This window comes from Schistocerca nitens, chromosome 10 (assembly GCF_023898315.1).
Source record: "Schistocerca nitens isolate TAMUIC-IGC-003100 chromosome 10, iqSchNite1.1, whole genome shotgun sequence".
Taxonomy (NCBI): domain Eukaryota; kingdom Metazoa; phylum Arthropoda; class Insecta; order Orthoptera; family Acrididae; genus Schistocerca; species Schistocerca nitens.
In genome coordinates this window covers 95,138,342-95,162,480 of record NC_064623.1, presented here as the reverse complement: position 1 = coordinate 95,162,480, position 24,139 = coordinate 95,138,342, and the positions used below count along the sequence as shown (strand labels likewise).

The 24,139-nt window shown below is 42.9% G+C and overlaps 1 protein-coding gene across 1 annotated transcript in view; it reads right to left on the bottom strand.

Annotated features, from left to right (window-relative positions):
- Positions 1–9,391: 9,391 nt before the first annotated feature.
- The window catches only part of LOC126210072 (MD-2-related lipid-recognition protein-like), an 84,518-nt gene continuing 69,770 nt past the window's right edge, over positions 9,392–24,139 (bottom strand). The window contains exon 4 of the mRNA XM_049939194.1: positions 9,392–9,695. Coding sequence (XP_049795151.1) covers positions 9,588–9,695 — 108 coding nt within the window. The 3' untranslated portion in view covers positions 9,392–9,587. The remainder of the gene's footprint in view (positions 9,696–24,139) is intronic.

Below are 24,139 nucleotides of genomic sequence, written 5' to 3'. Positions count from 1 at the left end.
AGCTGCCCATGCAGCTTCAACACGATACAACAGTTCATCAAGAGTAGTGACTGGCGTATTGTGACGAGCCAGTTGCTCGGCCTCCATTGACCACACGTTTTCAGTTGGTGAGAGATCTGGAGAATGTACTGGCCAGGCCAGCAGTCGAACATTTTCTGTATGCAGAAAGCCCGTACATGACCTGCAACATGCGGTCGTGCATTATCCTGCTGAAATGTAGAGTTTCGCAGGCATCGAATGAAAGGTAGAGCCACGGGTCGTAACACATCTGAAATGTAACGTCCACTGTTCAAAGTGCCGTCAATGCGAACAAGAGGTGACCGAGACAAGTAACCAATGGCACCCCATACCATCACGCCGGGTGATACGCCAGTATGGCGATAACGAATACACGCTTCCAATGTGCGTTCACCGCGATGTCGCCAAACACGGATGCGACCATCATTCATGATGCTGTAAACAGAACCTGGATTCATCCGAAAAAATGACGTTTTGCCATTCGTGCACCCAGGTTCGCCGTTGAGTACACCATCGCTGGCGCTGCTGTCTGTGATGCAGCGTCAAGGGTAACCGCAGCCATGGTCTCCGAGCTGAGCTGGCCGCAGTGGTCTAGCGGTTCTAGGCGCGCAGTCCGGAACCGCGCGACTGCTACGGTCGCAGGTTCGAATCCTGCCTAGGGCATGGATGTGTTTGATGTCCTTAGGTTAGTTAGGTTTAAGTAGTTCTAAGTTCTAGGGGACTGATGACCACAGATGTTAAGTCCCATAGTGCTCAGAACCATTTGAACCATTTTTTTCTCCGAGCTGATAGTCCATGCTGCTGCAAACGTCGTCGAACTGTTCGTGCAGATGGTTGTTGTCTTGCAAACGTCCCCATCTGTTGACTCAGGGATCGAAACGTGGGTGCACGATCCGTTACAGACATGCGGATAAGATGCCTGTCATCTCGACTGCTAGTTATACGAGGCTGTTGGGATCCAGCACGGCGTTCCGTATTACCCTCCTGAACGCACCGATTCCATATTCTGCTAACAGTCGTTGGATCTCGACCAACGCGAGCAGCAATGTAGCGATACGATAAACCGCAATCGCGATGGTACGCATTTCTCCTCCTTAGATGAGGCATCACAACAACGTTTCACCAGGCAACGTTGGTCAACTGCTGTTTGTGTATGAGGAATTAGTTGGAAACTTTCCTCATGTCAGCACGTTGTAGGTGTCGCCAGCGGCGCCAACCTTGTGTGAATGCTCTGAAAAGCTAATCATTTGCATATCACAGCATCTTTTTCCTGTCGGTTAAATTTCGCGTCAATGTCAAATAGATTCGTTCCTTCAACCCTTCGTGAATAATGTGAAAGGAAATATGTATAATGTTTCTTATGAAAAGATTTGTGATACCCAAACATACGGATGTATACAGGGTGGTACATTAATAGTGACCAGGACAAATATCTCACGAAATAAGCATCAAACGAAAAAACTACAAAGAACGAAACTCGTCTAGCTTGAATGGAGAAACCAGATGGCGGTGCCATAGGTCAAACGGATATCAACTGCGTTTTTTAAAATAGGAACCCCCATTTTTATTACATATTCGTGTAGTACGTAAAGAAATATGAATGTTACAGTTGAACCACCACTTTTTTCGCTTTGTGATAGATGGCGCTGTAATAGTCACAAACCTATAAGTACGTGGTATCATGTAACATTCCGCCAGTATTTGCTTCGTGATACATTACCCGTGTTAAAATGGACCGTTTACCAATTGCGAAAAAGGTCGATATCGTGTTGATGTATAGCTATTGTGATCAAAATGCCCAACGGGCGTGTGCTATGTATGCTGCTCGGTATCCCGGACATCATCCAAGCGTCCGGACCGTTCGCCGGATAGTTACGTTATTTGAGGAAACAGGAAGTGTTCAGCCACATGTGAAACGTCATCCACGACCTGCAACAAATGATGATGCCCAAGTAGGTGTTTTAGCTGCTGTCGCGGTTAATCCGCTCATCAGTAGCAGACAAATTGCGCGAGAATCGGAAATCTAAAAAACGTGGGTGGTGAGAATGCTACATCAACATCGATTGCCCTCGTACCATATTTCTATGCACCAGGAATTGCATGGCGACGACTTTGAACGTCGTGTACAGCTCTGCCACTGGGTACAAGAGAAATTGCGGGACGATGAGAGATTTTTTGCACGCATTCTATTTAGCGGCGAAGCGTCATTCACCAACAGCGGTAACGTAAACCGGCATAATATGCACTATTGGCAACGGAAAATCCACGATGGCTGCGACAAGTGGAATATCAGCGACCTTGGCGGGTTAATGTATGGTGCGGCTTTATGGGACGAAGGATAATTGGCCCACATTTTATCGATGGCAATCTAAATAGTGCAATGTATGTTGATTTCCTACGTAATGTTCTACCGATGTTACTACAAGATGTTTCACTGCATGACAGAATGGCGACGTGCTTCCAACATGATGGATGTCCGCCACATAGATCGCGTGCGGTTGAAGCGGTATTGAATAGCATATTTCATGACAGGTGGATTGGTCGTCGAAGCACCATACCATGGCCCGCACGTTCACCGGATCTGACGTCCCCGGATTTCTTTCTGTGGGGAAAGTTGAAGGATATTTGCTATCGTGATCCACCGGCAACGCCTGACAACGTGCGTCAGCGCATTGTCAATGCATGTGCGAAAATTACTGAAGGCGAACTACTCGCTGTTGAGAGGGATGTCATTACACGTATTGCCAAATGCACTGAGGTTGACGGACATCATTTTGAGCATTTATTGCATTAATTTGGTTTTTACATGTAATCACGCTGTAACAGCATGCGTTCACAGAAATGATAAGTTCACAAAGGTACATGTACCACATTGGAACAACCGAAATAAAATGTTCAAACGTACCTACGTTCTGTATTTTAATTTAAAAATCTTACCTGTTACTAACTGTTCGTCTAAAATTGTGAGCCATATGTTTGTGACTATCACATAGCGAAAAAAGTGGTCCAACTAAAACATTCATATTTCTTTACGTACTACACTTATGTGTAATAAAAATGGAGGTTCCTATTTTTTAAAAAAAACGCAGTTGATATCCGTTTGTCCTATGGCAGCGCCATCTAGCGGGCCAACCATAGTGCCATCTTGTTTCCCCCTTCAAGCTAGACAAGTTTCGTCCTTTGTAGTTTTTTCGTTTGACGCTTATTTCGTGAGATATTTTCCCGGTCACGATCAATGGACCATCCTGTATGAGGATGATCGATGTAACTGAGGTTACACATGTTTATCTATTATTTACAAACTGAAGTGGCTGTTTATGAAAATAATCAAAATGAAATTCAAAGCCCGCATCCCGTGGTCGTGCGGTAGCGTTCTCGCTTCCCACGCACGGGTTCCCGGGTTCGATTCCCGGCGGGGTCAGGGATTTTCTCTGCCTCGTGATGGCTGGGTGTTGTGTGCTGTCCTTAGGTTAGTTAGGTTTAAGTAGTTCTAAGTTCTAGGGGACTGATGACCATAGATGTTAAGTCCCATAGTGCTCAGAGCCATTTGAAAATGAAATTCAAAAAATGGCTCTGAGCACTATGGGACTCAACATCTTAGGTCATCAGTCCCCTAGAACTTAGAACTACTTAAACCTAACTAACCTAAGGACATCACACACACCCATGCCCGAGGCAGGATTCGAACCTGCGACCGTAGCAGTCCCGCGGTTCCGGACTGCAGCGCCAGAACCGCACGGCCACCGCGGCCGGCAAAATGAAATTCAATATGAAGTAAGTGTGAGTGGTATGTCAGCAGTAATATGTAATATATGAATGTATTAAAATTGTAACTATATACATAACGGTTTATTTACAGAGTAAACAGACACTTTATGCAAAATAAGTGATTAAAGGAGTTCGACGGCAATTCGGCAAGGAACCTGTGTAAAAACGACTTTTTTTTCCAAAAGTAAAGTGTGTTGACGTTTAGCACGCTTGTGCAAACCTACAAAAATGTTTACTAAATTACTCTCAACTCTGAATAAATGGAGAAGTGTTTTATAAGAAACATACCTTATATTCGTGTGCTGATCGAGGGATTTCCTCTTCGCTGTATAAGCGTGTTACGACGGGTAAACAACGGGTCCCAGGCTGTAAAATTGAAGGCCTTCTGTCACAGCATCGAAAATACCACAAGCACGCACACCATTTCCAAGAAATGAACAAATATTTGTGGAGGAATCCACGGTGCAACACTCCCCGCGTGAAATGGACACGCACGAAGTATTCAGTGAGGACGCAACCGTTAAAAGCCCCAGTGCCAGCTCGCCAACTACTTGCCACGCGCGTGGCTGCAATAATGAAAAAGACTTAACTAAATCACGTGTTGGTGAATACGCACAGTATTGAACTTTTTTATAACTTGTTTTCCTTTTAATTACTTGTATTAGTAAATGTAGATACAATAAGGTAAAGCTGACATCTCCACTCAACATGACGTAAGTCTATCTAAAAGACCGAGAAATAAAGGGCTTTGACCCCTCCCACCACACCGGTAATAGATAGCAACCTATTAATCATATGATACTGCCTAACACTGTACACTTCCATACAATGTCAGTGTACAGTGGGGGCAATTATGTAATACCTAAACAACTAGCTCCCAATATCATACCTTTTACTTTTTTTCTCGTTATTTATTTCTATCAGGGTTTGCTTTTCCTCTTTAGAAATAAAAAATTGTAAATTGCAGCAGAAGACGGTAAAGATACACTTTTAAATTTATTTTTTTGACAAAGGAACAATGTCCCCAGAATATTCAATTTTTTAACAACTTTTGTTTCAGTCTCGCTTAAGGGTAATTATGTTTCAGATCTCACACAAAAAGGACGTGTAATTTTCACTCGTGCGTCAACAATACGTGTAGTAAATGGTGTGTGTGATAAAAATGCAAGAAAATACATATATCAAGATTTATCATAGACAAAAGAATATTTTTATTTATTACGCAAATATTCGTTCACAAGCGGGACTTTTGCCTGCAATCATAAGGAGAGGCAGTAATTTCTTCCATCCTGCAAGACATTTTAAAATACAAATGTGCTAATCATCAAGATTGTATGATCGGCAACCACAGAAACTTAAGAGTTAAATTAATGGTGTCAGCGTAACTTAATAGTGACTTCTATTAAATATATATGCAATATATATGAGTGTAATAATCGAACAATTGACTTTTTGTTAAGCACTAAGTTTGCTGCAAAATACGGTTTGTGTATCTTCAGTATTGTATTTTTCTTACATTGCGAGGGTGACTGTTCATGGCACCAATTTAGTTTCAACAAGAATTCATGCTTTAATTCCAGTACTGCAAGTGATAATTATCTCTCATTACGTAAATTTCATGCCGATTCACACTCTTTGTGTTAGCTGATGGGCTGCCTCCCAGCACGGTTATTCCAGAATCGACCAACAGACCTAACACAGGTTACATTAGATAAGGCTGGAAATTCTGAGTTAAGACCGAGCGAGGTGGCGCTGGACTCGCATTCGGGAGGACGACGGTTCGATCCCCCGTCTAGCCATCCTGATTTAGGTTTTCCGTGATATCCCTAAATCGGTTCAGACAAATGCCGGGATGCTTCCTTTGACAGGGCACGGCCGACTTCCTTCTCCATCCTTCCCTAATCTAATGAGACCGATGACGTCACTGTTTTGTCTCTTCCCCCAAATCAATCAACTCTGTGTTAAGCCTGTCGCCTGAAGAGGCTCTTCGGGTGGAATATATTTATTTATTTATATTTTTCTCATTTGTTCGGTGTCCTTAAAAACACGCGTGAGTGTAATTGTGTGGTCCAATATGCAAAAATTGTTAAATGATTTTTACTTGAAATCTATCACTCAAAGCGATTTAAATATACACTTTGGTTTTTTATTGTTGAGTTATTTAACTATTTTAAAAAAGGTTTTTCAAAATTGGTTTTACTTTTACGTAACGCGCAACTGAGCAGTAAAATCATCAAACATAATGGACTGATTTACTCCCAAGAATATTACTTGAAAATGAAAATATAACAGTATTATCATTAGCCTCGGCGTATTTGTACTTTAAGAGCATGGACTCAAATATTGAAATTATTGTGAACCCACACAACACTCCCGAACATTACTCCTGTTACCAGCCTCAGCTGAAAAGTAAGATCTTAAAACTAATGTTTCTCTCCGCTGCGGGTCATTGCTGTGAAAAACTGTTTGTTAAATGTTTAAGCTGGCGATCTCTGCGCTTCCGCTATGATTTCACTTTATGTAGGTCGACGCATAATAGCGTCCGTTGAAGCAGCTGCCGCTAAAATTATGGAGCTGTAAACGTCTTAAGAAAAATTAATTTAATGCAAGGAACACGATGGAGGGCAAACTGTACATGGAAATAACTCACATATAAACTTTAACGTATTATATTAACAACCACTAACCTTCGTGGTACAATATGTGTGCTTCCTATTACTAGAAACAAGCGAAGAGAGAGAGAGTAAGAGAAGAACAATCTAGGAGCGTTCTTCTCCCTTATTAATTGCATACTACATTTAAGGAGTTTACTCCTTGATACTAAGATTGAATTTAATATTTACTATAAAGTAGGAAAATTTTACGCCGCCTATGCGGTTGGTGAAAGGGTAGCATTCACCTCACGCTGGGTGAGGAGAACCCTACGTCATAGTGACGTAACGCTACGTTATCGTGACGGAAATAACCTAAATCGACTACATGAGTACGTATACCGATATTTGCAGTTGTACCACAGATGTTGCACCGATAACGTGAAAGCTAAATGTAAATAGTGACGGCTGTTGTGTGATATGCTCATCCCAGCTGAATTACTTATTAAGCTGTAATACCAACAATTTCGGATGTTATTGCGTGTTTCTTGAATGTAATGAATGTCTGAACGAAGGAACCATAACAATAACGAAAATCAAAAATAGCGCCTAGTAATTTTTTTTAAAAATATTGGATTAACTGTGCATAAATCTTGTGGATAGAAACTTGAAATAGAGAGAAAGTGTTTCGTATTTTTATAAAAGCCAATAGATTGTACATAATTCTTCTGGGCAGAAACGTTTAACTGAGAAATTAATGTGGTTCCAAAGATAATTCCGAATGTTGCATGAATATCAATTTTGCCTTCATGTTGCAGATCAACTCAGACACTTTTGCTCCTCAGAAATAAATTTTTGCTGACGATTATAATGTACTGGCCTGTTTATAACACACGTCATTTTTCTTTGTACGTTGTATGCTGTGAAAAAATAATGACATGCAAGTCACATTTACCAGCATTTTAAGCAACCGAAAGCAGTAAGTGCTGCTGCCATTTTCAGCTACTTTTTGTATGACTCTTAGGCAATATGGAAATAGCTATAGTAATCATGCAATCCACCATCGCATATGAAACATCACTTAGTGCTGTTAAAAACAGAGGGCTGTCGAGGTTATTTTGTCAAGTAGCTCATCCATTGTGACAGTGATCAACATCATTTGTCAACTACTAGGAAACTTATTTTTTTATAGTTGATAGTTTTCAAATATTAAAATGTAAGTAACAATTATAGACGAAATATCATTGTTTTTTCACAGTATACAGCGTATGAAGAAAAATAATGACGTGTGTTATAAACAGGGCAGTACATTATATTCATCAGCAATAATTTATTTCTGAAGAGCAAAGCTTTCTGAGTTGATCTACAACATGAAGGCAAAGTTAAAATTCCAGCAACATTCGGAATTATCTTAGGAACCACGTTAATTTCTCGGTTTAACGTTTCTGCCTAGAAGAATTATGTACAATCCATTGGCTTTTATAAAAATAAGAAACACCTTAATTTCTCCCTATTTAACGTTTCTATCCACATGATTTATGCACATTTAATCGGATTTTTTAAAAAAAATAACTACTCCCTTTTATTGACTTTCGTTATTGGTTGGTCCAAATGGCTCTGAGCACTATGGGACTTAACATCTGAGGTCATCAGTCCCCTAGAACATAGAACTACTTAAACCTAACTAACCTAAGGACATCACACACACCCATGCCCGAGTCAGGATTCGAACCTGCGACCGTAGCGGTCGCGGTGGCGGTCGCGCAGTTCAAGACTGTAGCGCCTAGAACCGCTCGGCCAACTCCGGCCGGCGGACTTTCGTTATTGTTATGGTTCCTTCGTTCAGGTATATTTACGTCACGATGACGTATCGATACGTCTCTGTGACGTGGGGTTCTCCTCATTGTTACATCGGTGCCATTTGTTACATTATATATTTTCAGCATGAATTTGTCTTTTGTTAGTGCATGACCCTCTCAGGGATATTATGTTTTCTTATCACTTTTACTTACGTGCATAAGTAAATATGAAACGGATTCTTGAAGGGCCGCTGTTATTCATGTACCAACTTTAGAGTTTGGACGTGATGACTAAAATATAGTTGCTGTTAACTGAACTGAATGTAATTTTGTTAATTTTTATTTATTGTTTGCAAAGCAAGGTTCGAGAGAAGTTCGATTGTTGCCGTGGAGCGGCCAAGATAAAACTTACTGAACTCATGGAATCTGTATAATTTAAAAAAATTGAACTTTAACGTAAATTATTTGTTGCAATTTAAAAAGGTTCTTCTAACGAAATCTCTCGCCTTTACCGTTACTGTTAACACTTTAAAAAAATAAATTAATGCTTCGGCGCGTAATGGCCGACCAGAGGCTGCATCAGAAGATGAGCTTCCCGCAGCGCAAATTACTGAAAAAATGCTTATTAAAAATAATTAGCCGCTGCGAGCATTTGAGGTGACAACTATTACAAAAAAATTCATTTAGTGCTAACAATAATTAGATTATTTTAGCATAATACCGAATAACTTACATAAAATATGTGTAGCCGCTCAATGGCTGCTATCCGTATCGCGAAACAAAACAGTGTGTGTACCATAAAGTACGTCCTCCTCCTCGGCAGTACAATCGCATCTCTTTTCGATCCTTTTTTATTTTCATAGACATCTTTTAAATAAAGATGTTACTCTTGAATTAACGCTGCATATCAGTTGTTTCAAAAACATTAACTGTATATTTTATACTAATTATATTCATAAAATACGATAACTACGGTTTACAACCGATAGAAAATGTCAATATTTATGTGACGTACCGTCACATCACCTAGCGTGAGATGAATGCTACCCTCGGTGAAACACACAAGGTTCGTGTACATTTATTTCGTCGCGAGATGCACTTCTCGTTCCAAGTTTTTTTTTAAGTCTTTACGCCACAATTGTCGCTGGGACGGCACACGCCAAACTGAGATACAAAGTTAGAAAGATAAAAAAAAATAATAAAAGTAACACAGTCCAAGGTGTTAAAGCCTAAAGGCATAGTTTATTTCCAAATTTCCATTTTATTTTTTAAAATAAAAAATTTACACAACAGTTGGGGTAACGGCACTGTCAAACTGTAACTGAATGTCTGCTCTCTGGCAGACAGACTCTTCGCAGAGGAGCACGTGCCGAAGGCCGTGGCGAGCGCCCTTGCGTCGGCCAGGCGCCTTCTAGCTTCTGGAGCTGGCGCCGCCGATCTTGATGGTGATCAGGAAGCAGCACTCGAACTTCCGCTCCTCACCCTTGTTCCACAGCTTCCACATCACGTCGTATTCTCTCTGCATAAAGGAAAAAATAATTTAATAATACTTGATAAATAATAAGAAAGCAAAAATGGAGCAAGTATGAGAATTACAGTGGTATGTCATTACTAGCGAACCTGGCAGTGCATCGTAATTGCTAAATGTGTTTGGCAATTGGATATACGTCCAAATCTCCTTTTCCCGCCTTTCTCTGCCCATTCGCTCCCACCTCGCTCTTCGACCTTCTTCTCCTCTCCTCCACCTCTCTCTTTCCACCTCCTCTTTCTGCTTCTCTCTTGCCATTTCCTCCCCAGCCCCTCCCTCTGTCCATCTACTCTTTCCTCCTCTCTCTGAGGCTCGTACACAGAAGCGCCAAAGAAACTGGTATAGGCACGCGGTTTTCAAATACAAAGATATGAAAACAGGCAGAATACGGCGCTGCGGTCGGCAACGCCTGTATAAGACAAGTGTCTGGCGCAGTTGTTACATCGGTTACTGCTGCTACGATGGCAGGTTATCAAGATTTAAATGAGTCTGAACGTAGTGTTATTGTCTGCGCACGAGCGATGGGACACAGCATCTCCGAGGTAGCGATGAAGTGGGGATTTTCTCGTACGACCATTTCACGAGTGTACTGTGAGTATCAGGAAACCGGTAAAACATCAAATCTGCGACATCGCTGCTGCTGGAAAAAGATACTGCAAGAACAGGACCAATGACGACTGAAAAGAATCGCTCAACGTGACAGAAGTGCAAGCCTTCCTCAAACTGATGCAGATTTCAATGTTGGGCCATCAACAAGTGTCAGTGTGCGAACCATTCAACGAAACATTATCGATATGGGCTTTCGGAGCCGAAGGCCCACTCGTCTACCCTTGATGACAGCACGACGCAAAGCTTTACGCCTCGCCGGGGCCCGTCAACACCGACATTGGAGTGTTGATGCTGGAAACATGTTGCCTGGTCGGACGAGTCTCTTTTCAAATTGCATCGAGCCGATGGATGTGAACGAGAATGGAGACACCCTCATGAATGCATGGACCCTGCATGTCAGCAGGGAACTGTTCAAGTAGGTGGAGGCTCTGTAACGGTGTGGGGCGTGTCCAGTTGGAGTGATATGGGACCCGTCATACGTCTAGATAGGACTCTGACAGGTGTCACGTACATAATCACCCTGTCTCATCTCCTGCACCCATTCATGTCCATCCTGCATTCCGACGAACTTGGGCAATTCCAGCAGGACACTGCGACACCCCACACGTCCAGAATTGCTACAGAGTGGCTTCAGGAACACTCTTCTGAGTTTAAACACTTCCGCTGGCCACCAGACTCGCCAGACATGAACATTATTGAGCATACCTGGGATGCCTTGCAACATACTGTTCAGAAGAGACCACCACCCCTCATACCTTTACGGATTTATGGACAGCCCTGCAGGATTCATGGTATCAGTTCCCTCCAGCACTACTTCAGACATTGGTCGAGTCCATTCCACGTCGTGTTTCGGCACTTCTGCGTCCTCCCGGGACCCTACACGATATTAGGCAGGTGCACCAGTTTCATTGGCTCTTCAGTGTATACTGCAATTGCAAATTCAGATTCTGTAGACATAGTCTAATCATAAGTCTATAAGCCATGAATACAGCTTTCCTCTTTCCTCTCAAATCCGATTCTGTGGAAGAAAAAAAAAACCAGCACGTCATTGTATAATCTTTGTTTAAAAATATGTACAATGAGAAGGAAAATATGTGAGAGAAACATTTTGTCTAATGGTTATCCTAGATAAAACTGGCTGGAAAGAAAACAAAACCACACGTTTTTAGAATAGTGCATAGCACAGCATTTTTTCTTGCAGTCGGTTTTAACATAAAAACCTCACTTTCTTTGTTAAAAAATTATATAGACAATGTCCATCTGAATGTTTATCAGAGTAACATGTGAAAGCCTGAAGTAAATCGGCCAGGAAGTTCTCGAGATTTTTGTTAACAATACTCCTGCTTTATACATACATCAAAAGACGTTTTACATCACCAAGGTTACCAGAACGCTTGAAGACAGACGTTGACTGTGGGTATTGTATCACAGACTCAGTCCCTTTCACTGTTCAGAGATGTCACTAAACCGGCCAAAGACGTAAACAACCATGCATGAGCAGCGCCTATTACACGGAGCCGATCACTTCCAGCCATTCCACCAGGAGAGAGGTACACGGCTCGTGTTGTCTGTAGTTCAACCATGCCTAGACGGTCAATACCGCGGTCTGATCGCGTCCGCATTGTTACTTTGCGCCAGAAGGGCTCTCAACAAGGGAAGTGTCCAGGCGTCTCGGACTGAACCACAGCGATGTTGTTCGGACATGGAGGAGATACAGAGAGACAGGAACTGTCGATGACATGACTCGCTCTGGCCGCCCAAGAGCTACTACTGTAATGGACGACCGCTACCTACGGATTATGGCTCGGAGGAACCCTGACAGCAACGCAACATGTTGAATAATGCTTTTCGTGCAGCCACAGGTGTAGTGTTAAGACTCAAACTGTGGGCAATAGGCTGCATGTGCAACTTCAATACCGACGTACATGGCGAGGTCCATCTTTGCCACCAGGACACCACGCAGAGCGGTACAGATGGGCCTAAAAGATGCCGAATGGACCGCTCAGAATTGGCATCACGTTCTCTTCATCGACGAGTGTCGCGTATGCCTTCAATTGGACAATCGTCGGAGACGTGTTTGGAGGCAACCCGCTAGAACTGAACTCCTTATATATACCGTCCAGTGAGTGCAGCAAGCTAGAGGTTCCCTGCTGTGTTGGGGTGGCGTTATGTGGGGCCGACGTAAGCCGCTGGTGGTCATGGAAGGCGCCGTAACGGCTACACGATACGTGAGTGCCATCCTTCGAGCGATAGTGCAACCATATCGGCAGCATATTGGCGAGGCATTCGTCTTCATGGATGATAATTCGCACCCCGTTGTGCACATCTTGTGAACGAGATCATTCAGGATAATGACATCGCTCGACTCGAGTGGCCCGAATGTTCTCCAGATATGGACCGTACCAGACATGACTGTGATAGATTGAAGAGGGATGTTTCTGGACGACGTGACCCACCAACCACTCTGAGGGATCTACGCCGAATCGCCGTTGAGGACTCGGAGAATCTGGACCGACAGTGCCTTGATGAACTTGTGGATAGTATGCCACGACGAATACAGGCATGCATCAATGCAAGAGGACGAGCTGCTGGGTATTAGAGGTACTGGTGTGTACAGCAATCACCTCTGAAGGTCTCGCTGTATGGTGGTACAACATGCAAAGTGTGGTTTTCACGAGCAGTGAAAAGGGCGGTAATGATGTTTGTGTTGATCTCGATTCCAATTTTCTGTATAGGTTCCGGAACTCTCGGAACCGAGGTGATGCAAATTTTTTTTGATTTGTGTATATTAAAGGCTTTTTTTAAAAAATGTGGGGCATTACTTTCTGAACGACGCTCGTAAAAACTTATCTGTATAGAGAGTTCGACACCGATTCACATTAGGGGCACTCTAGCGCCTGAGGCGAGGCAATCCCATTTTACACTTTCGAAGTGATTGTGACTGCCCTCAGGCGTTAGAGCAGCACCGAAGTGCCAAACATTTAAATGGACGTTTAAGTCTATGTGCAGGTACATTCCTTAAGTGCGCTACAAAGACGCACGGGTGGCACTCAGGGTGTTTCCGAACTGGGGAGTGGGGTGGATGTTAGAGAGACCATTTGGCCTTTTATTCAGGCATGTGTCAATTCTGCGCCACCCACCTCTCCACATGACCACGCCACAGGACGGCTTAAAAAGCACGAACACCCTCTGCTGCTTCGTATCACGTGGATTCGAACGTTCCACAGTCGTTCCACCCTGTATACCAGAGCGAAATTGCGGTCGTGGTGCATTACGAAAGGTCAGATCACCTTCGATGTGGCTGCAGCCCCACTCTGTCCTTACAGAAGGGTTGGAACGTCTTAAAGATTGCCAAGAACGTCCTCATGTTGCTCATCGCACAGCTAACTGTCGTTTGCGAGCACAAAATGTGCGGGAATCAAAGCCCCAAAGGGATGCGGTGGTTTCAGTGTCGATTCTGGAATGTTTTCCTTTGCCACCGATAAGGAAACAGCGTAATTTCAAAGTTGGTATCATTGTTATATCTCCAACGCAGAAGCGTTAAAAGGAGGGGTGTAATGTCGGTAGTGCGCGGGATTAGCCGAGCGGTCTAAGGCGCTGCAGTCATAGACTGTGCGGCTGGTCCCGGCGGAGGTTCGAGTCCTCCCTCGGGCGTGGGTGTTTGTGTTTGTCCATAGGATAAGATTGGTAAAAGGGGGTGTAACACGTCCTTCCCATCGTGTAACACGTCCATCGTGACGTTGGGCACAACTGTGGTGACATTTAGTGCCAATGTGACTTCATTAATCCACCTTAGAGGTCACATGACCTTTTGAGCTGTGGCCTTTTTTCGCATGTCGACACCCTGCTGTTTGAAGCGTTGCAGAGCCCAGGGATGCGTCGCAGGGTTCCACGTTCCTATATTCCCTCCGACGATCTCTGTGTTGCCGTCGGTCAGGAGGTGGTGTCCCTCGGGCATCGTCACTGTATAGTGCCCCTTTTGAAATATTCAAGCCGATATGTTGTTGTTGTTGTGGTCTTCAGTCCTGAGACTGGCAACTCTCCATGGTACTCTATCCTGTGCAAGCTTCTTCATCTCCCAGTACCTACTGCAGCCTACATCCTTCTGAATCTGCTTAGTGTATTCATCTCTTGGTCTCCCTCTACGATTTTTACCCTCCACGCTGCCCTCCAGTACTAAATTGGTGATCCCATGATGCCTCAGAACATGTCCTACCAAACGATCCCTTCTTCTAGTCAAGTCGTGCCACAAATTTCTCTTCTCTCCAATTCTATTAAATACCTCCTCATTAGTTATGTGATCTACCCATCTAATCTTCAGCATTCTTTTGTAGCACCACATTTCGAAAGCTTCTATTCTCTTCTTGTCTAAACTATTTATCGTCCATGTTTCACTTCCATACATGGCTACACTCCATACAAATACTTTCAGAAACGACTTCCTGACACTTTAATCTATACTCGATGTTAAATTTCTCTTCTTCAGAAATGCTTTCCTTGCCATTGCCAGTCTACATTTTATATCTTCTCTACTTCGACCATCCTTAGTTATTTTGCTCCCCAAATAGCAAAACTCCTTTACTACTTTAAGTGTCTCATTTCCTAATCTAATTCCCTCAGCATCACCCGACTTAATCCGACTACATTCCATTATCCTCGTTTTGCTGTTGTTGATGTTCATCTTATATCCTCCTTTCAAGACACTGTCCACTCCGCTCAGCTGCTCTTCCAAGTCCTTTGCTCTCTCTGACATAATTACAATGTCATCGGCGAACCTCAAAGTTTTTATTTCTTCTCCATGGATTTTAATGCCTACTCCAAACTTTTCTTTTGTTTCCTTTACTGCTTGCTCAATATACAGATTGAATAGCATCGGGGAGAGGCTACAATCCTGTCTCACTCCCTTCCCAACCACTGCTTCCCTTTGATGCCCCTCGACTCTTATAACTGCCATCTGGTACATATAATCCTTTCTTGTGTTTCACTTAATAATAACAATAATTAATAACCACAGAAAGGAAGGGATAATATAACTGGCTCTCCCCTCACAGGAATAAACTTTGGCTTATTAAGCCCTCTCAGCGGCTTGGACGACCTACTCTCAGCCCTCCCGCCTGGAGGAGGTCATTTTTAACTCGGTTGCGTGTTGGGCACTGCCTTTTTAGCCAGCGTCACCTAATAAGTGGCGCTACCCCACCATTTTGTACACAATGCGCCCAAGTTTTAAGTGTCCGCTACTTCCTGGAGGAATGCCTATTTTTTAACCTTTTACGTTCCCGCTTGGGTTTGCCATCTGAGTCATCGACCGTTTTGGCAAATGACGCGCGGGCTGTCGACCGCATTTTACTTTTATTCCGCCAAAGCAATTCACAAAATCGTAATATATATAAAATAAACTTTTATCTGTATTATTATTATTATTTCATTTCTGTATGAACGGTTGTCGATTATGTAGACTGCAAAAAAAAAAAAAAAAAAAAAAAAGAAATAATCTTTTTTCCTTTTTATGTTTGTGCAATAGTTATGTATCTATATTTTGCAAATAACGTCTGTGGTCGGCGAGTGTAGAAATCAAAGCAGACAATGATAATTGAAAAAGATAACCAAGATGCATATTAAATTGCCTATAAATAGTGGAGGTTAAAACATTACTCTTTCTGTCTTCTTGTAGCCGTTAAAGTTGTAAGAGCCTGTAACGCTCGACTGAATGCTTGGTTAGCTTTCTTTTGTTCTTGTTTGGAAAGACACCATCGGAAGCTGATGAATGAAAAAGGTGTGTACATTAAATTTATGTTGACTTTTGAATATAGAAATTGTTAGAAATACTTGTAATAATTTATTACTAGCTTGCCCAGTATTTCATTCCACATTTTTAGCCGTTTTCAGCATATTTAGAATTTTTCATGAGCAGAGCTGTGCAGCGATCGCGGGAGCTGCTGCCTCGGCAAATTCAAATTAAATTGAATCAAAGCAGTTTTCCCGCAAGTAAGCGGGCAGGTAACGGTACATTAAAATTATTTCTTTCAGATTCCCGGAGACCTCAGAGGTGAATGGTGGATTTTATTATGTCATTTTCAGGTGGAATGGGCAACTGATATTACGATATCAGTGACGTAAATAATTTAAATAAATCAGAGCAATAAAATTTTACTTGTGTGATGTCAAATATGCTGTGATGAAACCTATTCTGGCTAATAATACAAAAACCAATTTTCATTTTTAGTTTCATTCTCTCGTGTTAGTCGTGGCAATCAATAGTGATCATATATCAAAAAATCCACTTCACCTTTTACGTTTAGCGAACATAGCATACTGTAACTTCTGTACGTATAATAAAAGCAATTTTCAGTGCATTTCAGAGATGAAAGTAGCGAAGGACATGTCTAATTTCATAATTAGTTACAGTAATGATACCGTGTTTCGTTTCTAAAAAGCCAGACCAGGGTTACATAAAAATAGTTTGCAAAGTAAAGATCATACGTGCACAGCAGGAAATCTTTTAGTGTTGTGCGAATCCCCACGAAATAGATCAAGGTGCACAAAGTTAAAATATTTCCAACTGCAGAAACTGATAGTGAGAATCGCATTTTATCTGTTGTGTTCGCAACAATAAGCAATATACAGTTAATTGAAATATTATGCCACATAAACTGCACATAAAGTCAAAAGCGCGGTGGGGATTACGCGACACTCTGTCTTCGTGTTCTATAGCTTTGACGTTGGCGTGTATGACCCCAGTTGTTTTTGCGCCCTAAAGCAAAATAAAAAAAAGTCTTTGCACTATTACACAGAAAGGTTGTAGGCATCCTTGAAACAAATTTCAATCGTATGTATCGCCATGGGATATAGTTACGCGGTTTGGAAAAAGTGGTCCTTTAATTATGTTGCGCGGTGTAGCTGGCAGGGCATCAGCCCCGGAAGTAGACCCGCTGACTCTGCAGCTGAACTCCAGTTCACTGTGTGGTCCCTAAATACACAGTGACCGCAAAAAAATGATGTACGCTCTAATTACGAGCACGTGACAGTCACTACAATATAGTGCAGCAATGGCGGCGCCAACTGTAGACACGACCGGAGCTGCGGTGCCCTTTCGCTGCTTTAACGCCTGCTGCTTAGGCAACAATTCTCACTCTGCGGTACCGCGTGCAGTCTGTGTCCTGTGTATAGAGCAACCGGTAAACGCGTTTTTCGTTCATTAGCCGATTAGATAAGGTACATCGAAAGCCTTCCAGAAACCATAGAACAAGGGATAACGTTGGCTCCGTTGTCTACTCTTCCTTCTGGATCTCACTGGCGAAGAGAGTGACCGGAATCTCACAGTATCACTGTTTGTGGAATCCACGTCATTCCTACAAAGGAGATTTTTTCCCCTCCCGCACACTTGGGTCAATTCTAGTGTTCGATTCCACTCGTCGGCTTTGAGCGACGACGTCATACCTAACGCATAGACGCTACACAGAGACAATCTTTGAAAGCAACTATCATATTCGTAAACAAACGAATGTAGCATACGATAAAATTACAAACACCGTTCACGTGATCAGTTACTTAGCCACAAATTATACCGACAAGAATTAAAGGTGACGGACATAAATAAGAACAGAAAAAGAGAAGTTCACATGTCTGAAATAATTATTATCGTAAAACTTCCTGGCAGATTAAAACTGTGTGCCCGGCCGAGACTCGAACTCGGGACCTTTGCCTTTCGCGGGCATGTGCTCTACCATCTGAGCTACCGAAGCACGACTCACGCCCGCTGCTCACAGCTTTACTTCTGCCAGTACGTCGTGCTTCGGTAGCTCAGATGGTAGAGCACTTGCCCGCGAAAGGCAAAGGTCCCGAGTTCGAGTCTCGGTCGGGCACACAGTTTTAATCTGCCAGGAAGTTTCATATCAGCGCACGCTCCGCTGCAGAGTGAAAATCTCATTCTGGAATTATTATCGTAGTTTATGCGAGTAAGAAAAGCACAGAGAATCTTTAAATCCAGTACAGTATAGAGCATGGTGAAGTCTTAACATTATGAATCAGCGTTAAAATTTAATACTAATTGTTAATTCTAACGGGACGAGTATACAAGTAACGAAAATTGACAAATAGTAGGGTCTAACAAATACTGGAATCGGTAACTGGAACTGGCTTATAAAGGTTAATTCTAGTTACCGATTCCAATCCTTCTACTGTTCGTTATTTATATCGCTTTAACAAGTGTGTGCACTTAAGTGTTACAGGATTTCTACATATGGTATTACCATCCTCATTACTATGAAAAAGAGAAAAATTTGGAAGCTGTACCTGCAATATTTATTAGTTTTTCGTAGTAGTTCTGAGATCAATAAGAAATGCAGAAATCCTACAAAAACATAGTCCACATATTTACTGCAAAAATGTCCAAATTTATGAACTATCGAAAAGCTGGAAACGGTAACTGTAAGGCTGACCTACTCTATAGGTCACTTCAAGTTATCGATTCCAGCCATTCGATGATTCATTAATTAGATCGTTTTTTCAGTACGTGTGTGCATTAAAATGAAGGTTAATATGATTTCTGTATTTGTAATTGCTCTCTGAACTACTGGAAGAAAGTTACTAACATTGGAATCGGTAACTATAATTGACCTACACTGAAGGCCAGTTCTAGTTACCGATTCCAGTTTTTGTTATACACACCAGCACTTTTAGAGGGTAATTACAAATGTAGAAATGGTATTATGTTTCAGTGCATACAACTGCAATAATAATTTAGATATGAATCATGGAGTGGTTGGAATCTGTAACTGGAATTTACCTACGTAAGTTAATTCTAGTTATTGATGCCAATATTCCTTATTTTTTGTGGATATTCGTTGGTCATCTACTGGCTTTTCTTTTAGAATTTACTGTGTCGGTTTCTACACAGTTTATGCTACTGTTTCGTATTTGTTGTCATTCATTTAATATTCCCGTTTTTCTGATACATTTCAGTTTCTCCCCGCCAAAACCACCACTTTCCTGCGCTTCTCCCGTTAGATTCAATAATTAATATAAAATTAGCGCTATTTTATAATAGTATGACTTCAGCATGTGTTTTACTGTAATACAATTTAAGGGTTATCTATGCTTTTCTAGTCGCATAAATGACGAAAATACTTCTTACCAGACATGAAAATTAGTTTTTAAATCTTGTTCTTAATTTTTTTCGTTATTTTCAATTCGTTTCGACATAATTTACTACTAAGTAAATAGCTGCGTGAATATTATTGTAATTTTGTTGTATGCTAGATTGGTTTGTTTACGTGTATGATCCGTTGGTTTCGTAAATTGCCTATACGTAGCGTCTTTGCCTTAGGAATGACGCCATTGCTCAAAGTCGACGAGTGGAATCGGACGCTAGAATTTATCCCACTTGGCTGACTACTTAACCACAAAAGTAATATTCGCGTGGTGTGTCATTGCCAACTAACAAACCTCGACCAAACTCGGACCATACATGGGAAGAACTACTACAGTATAGTACAGAAGGTAACTGAAAGAAATACACAAAGAGACGAAAACAACGACACTTTTATTGTAATACAATAATTACGTTGAGGTCCTCTGGACATTAAAAAGGCGGGGCGTGGTGCTTAATAGGATGTGTGATGCACGCCCTGCAACGTGCTCCCATAGTGCCAGAAGGCTGCTGTGTGCCGTCCCCAGTGAAAGTATTGGAAAAAAACTCGAACGCAAATATTTAAAACAATTAATATGGACGAGAGCTTTTATTTCCGTGCTAAATATTATATTGAGTTCGATACTGGCCGCTCAGGCGGCAGATAATTTGTGTCATTTGTATTACTATTATATAAAATGTTGACATGAACTTTCGAGTGCAAAGAGTAATAATTATGCACCACACCAACAATGAAAATTAATGTAAAGAAGAACTGTGTTCAACTGTCTTCTTTTTATGAGACATTTTTTTATCGCTGGGATGTGAGGAGTCGCGGTGCGAAGCCCGAGTGCGCGAATTTCGCTTTACGCTGCATATAATTTCGCGAGAGCTGGAAAAGAGTTCTTGTGGTAGGAAGTTCCATTCATCCACCAGCTCGGTTCACAACTGCTCAATGGTCGATGGTGCATGTGAACGTGCTACTATACGTCTCCCCAACGCATCCGACACGTCCTCGATGCAGTTTAAGTCGGGGGAACGGGCAGGGCAGTCTGCCGGGTATTCTCTCATTCCAGAGCTTCCCAACCTGCGCTGTTTCACTGTCACCCATAAAAATGAGGTCGGAGCCGAATGCAACTTCGAACACACCGCATGCGAAATGGTTGTAGTGCCACAATAACGTTGACGGTCATTGTACCATGTTCAGCGGTCTGGAGAGCAGTAAGTTCATTCTACATCATGTCTTCCCACATCATATCACCTGGATAACCAAAACGATTGTGTTATAGAGCTATATCTCCCACTGAGAGATGCTTGATAAGCAATAGTAAGACACAGGTAAATAAAAACAAGGGTTTATTACGCTGATAGTAGAGAGATTTAATAACAAAGGAAAACTCTTCTCAATAAAAATAAAACAGCTTCTCAGACAGTAACAGGAATAAACGTATTGGGACGTGAACAATAGGCCACTGATAAAATCTAACGACGGAGGTTGAGCGTTCGAAGTAATCGACCGACAGGTACGTCTCGGGATATTGCTGGAAAGTCGCAAGTCCCATTATGGTGCCTTCTGACCGGGCTCTGATTGATGGGCTGCTAAGAGCCGGCATGAAATGGCTCAGAGCTTCAGTGCAGCGAAACGCCGACGGGGTGGCTTGCACCGCCTTGTATAGCCGAGGCACGGAGGAATTCGTGCCGATCTAGTCTTGCATACGTGGCGCGGTGGAGGAATAGGTCCCTGGAACGGAGGAACTCTGGTGCGCTTGTCCTGTCCTATTGACAAGCCATCGCTATCCCGCTTTATCGACATGTTTTCAGAAAGATATCGATATACATAGTGTTTTTCCTTGATATATCGATACCATAATGATAATTTGAGGGCTGAAATTTTTTAATATTCTATTTTTTCACAGTTTTCGGTAAATATTTGAAGTTATTCTTTTGAAATTGTATTACAACAAAATTTTAGCCGTCCGCTGTGGGCCAGCGGTTCTAGGAGCTTCAATCTGGAACCGCGCGACCGCTACGGTCGTAAGTTCGACCCCATCCTCGGGCATGGATGTGTGTGATTTCCTTAGGTTGGTTAGGTTTACGTAGTTCTACGTTCTAGGGGACTGATGACCTCAGATGTTAAGTCCCATAGTGCTCAGAGCCATTTGAACCATTTTGAACATAATTTTACGTTCACTGTGTGAAGGAGTCCCACTATTTTTCGAGCTTTCATCACATTCAGTCTTTCTCTTTGACTGTGTGAAGAAAGTATAGGTAGCACAAAGAAGAAGTCAGATCTCACTGGTGGGGGGGCGGCGGGGGGGGGGGGGGGGCGTGTGAATGGAATAACAAGATTTCCGATGTGAAGAAATAGCTCACCAGTTGCTTTGAAAAACAGTTTTTAAAGCAACTGGTGTGCTATTTCAAATCGGCATTATTCAAAAACAGATGTTGAATATAATGCATAAAAATCTAAGTGACAAGATTGCTCTTTACGGTGGGCGTAGGTGTGTGAGTGGAAATGCTGACGTAATTGGCGCTCGGCGCTACCAAAAGAAACTGTAACGTTTAAAGTCAACACGCAATTTTGACATTATAGCTTGGTGTCTACAGAACTGAAGAAACGGGGAAGTCGACATTAAGTGTTCCAGACAAATGCGATGTGTGACGAAATCGAACGACAGACCCATCGGACAACTTTTATTGTGCCACTAAAATGCAGTTACCATTGTTAGCAAAGTGGTTTTCGACAAACGTGAATATACATCGTTTTCCTTTCAATTCTTGCTCTAAGGGGGCTAGACAGGTTGCCAGCTTCTTGATGTACAGAATATCTAATAATTAATCAATACTTACAAATACAGCATTAAACTCGGTAATATACACTCCTGGAAATTGAAATAAGAACACCGAGAATTCATTGTCCCAGGAAGGGGAAACTTTATTGACACATTCCTGGGGTCAGATACATCACATGATCACACTGACAGAACCACAGGCACATAGACACAGGCAACAGAGCATGCACAATGTCGGCACTAGTACAGTGTATATCCACCTTTCGCAGCAATGCAGGCTGCTATTCTCCCATGGAGACGATCGTAGAGATGCTGGATGTAGTCCTGTGGAACGGCTTGCCATGCCATTTCCACCTGGCGCCTCAGTTGGACCAGCGTTCGTGCTGGACGTGCAGACCGCGTGAGACGACGCTTCATCCAGTCCCAAACATGCTCAATGGGGGACAGATCCGGAGATCTTGCTGGCCAGGGTAGTTGACTTACACCTTCTAGAGCACGTTGGGTGGCACGGGATACATGCGGACGTGCATTGTCCTGTTGGAACAGCAAGTTCCCTTGCCGGTCTAGGAATGGTAGAACGATGGGTTCGATGACGGTTTGGATGTACCGTGCACTATTCAGTGTCTCCTCGACGATCACCAGTGGTGTACGGCCAGTGTAGGAGATCGCTCCCCACACCATGATGCCGGGTGTTGGCCCTGTGTGCCTCGGTCGTATGCAGTCCTGATTGTGGCGCTCACCTGCACGGCGCCAAACACGCATACGACCATCATTGGCACCAAGGCAGAAGCGACTCTCATCGCTGAAGACGACACGTCTCCATTCGTCCCTCCATTCACGCCTGTCGCGACACCACTGGAGGCGGGCTGCACGATGTTGGGGCGTGAGCGGAAGACGGCCTAACGGTGTGCGGGACCGTAGCCCAGCTTCATGGAGACGGTTGCGAATGGTCCTCGCCGATACCCCAGGAGCAACAGTGTCCCTAATTTGCTGGGAAGTGGCGGTGCGGTCCCCTACGGCACTGCGTAGGATCCTACGGTCTTGGCGTGCATCCGTGCGTCGCTGCGGTCCGGTCCCAGGTCGACGGGCACGTGCACCTTCCGCCGACCACTGGCGACAACATCGATGTACTGTGGAGACCTCACGCCCCACGTGTTGAGCAATTCGGCGGTACGTCCACCCGGCCTCCCGCATGCCCACTATACGCCCTCGCTCAAAGTCCGTCAACTGCACATACGGTTCACGTCCACGCTGTCGCGGCATGCTACCAGTGTTAAAGACTGCGATGGAGCTCCGTATGCCACGGCAAACTGGCTGACACTGACGGCGGCGGTGCACAAATGCTGCGCAGCTAGCGCCATTCGACGGCCAACACCGCGGTTCCTGGTGTGTCCGCTGTGCCGTGCGTGTGATCATTGCTTGTACAGCCCTCTCGCAGTGTCCGGAGCAAATATGGTGGGTCTGACACACCGGTGTCAATGTGTTCTTTTTTCCATTTCCAGGAGTGTATTTAAAATGTGCAGCCGATATTTATATAGGCAGGTACGTCAATATTTTTTTCCGTGATATGTTCATACCTTCTCACGATATATCGATAATGATATCGTTTTAAATATCGATATGTCGGATTCCCGATAAACTTTAGAAAGACAGGGTGTTTGTAAATAAATATCGGGGTTTTAACGCTTTATAATATTTATTACATTAAACTTACAGTTGTAAATGATATGTCAAATGAAAGAGCAACTCAAACAGTTTTCCTAAGAGCCTTATAAATGTTCAATGTGAGCACCATTTGTCACACGGCACACATCAAGTCTATAGCCGAGTTCTTCCCAAACGTTGATAAGTGTGTCTTCAGTGATTGTAGCAACAGCTGCTTCAATCCGGTTTTTTAATTCAGGGAG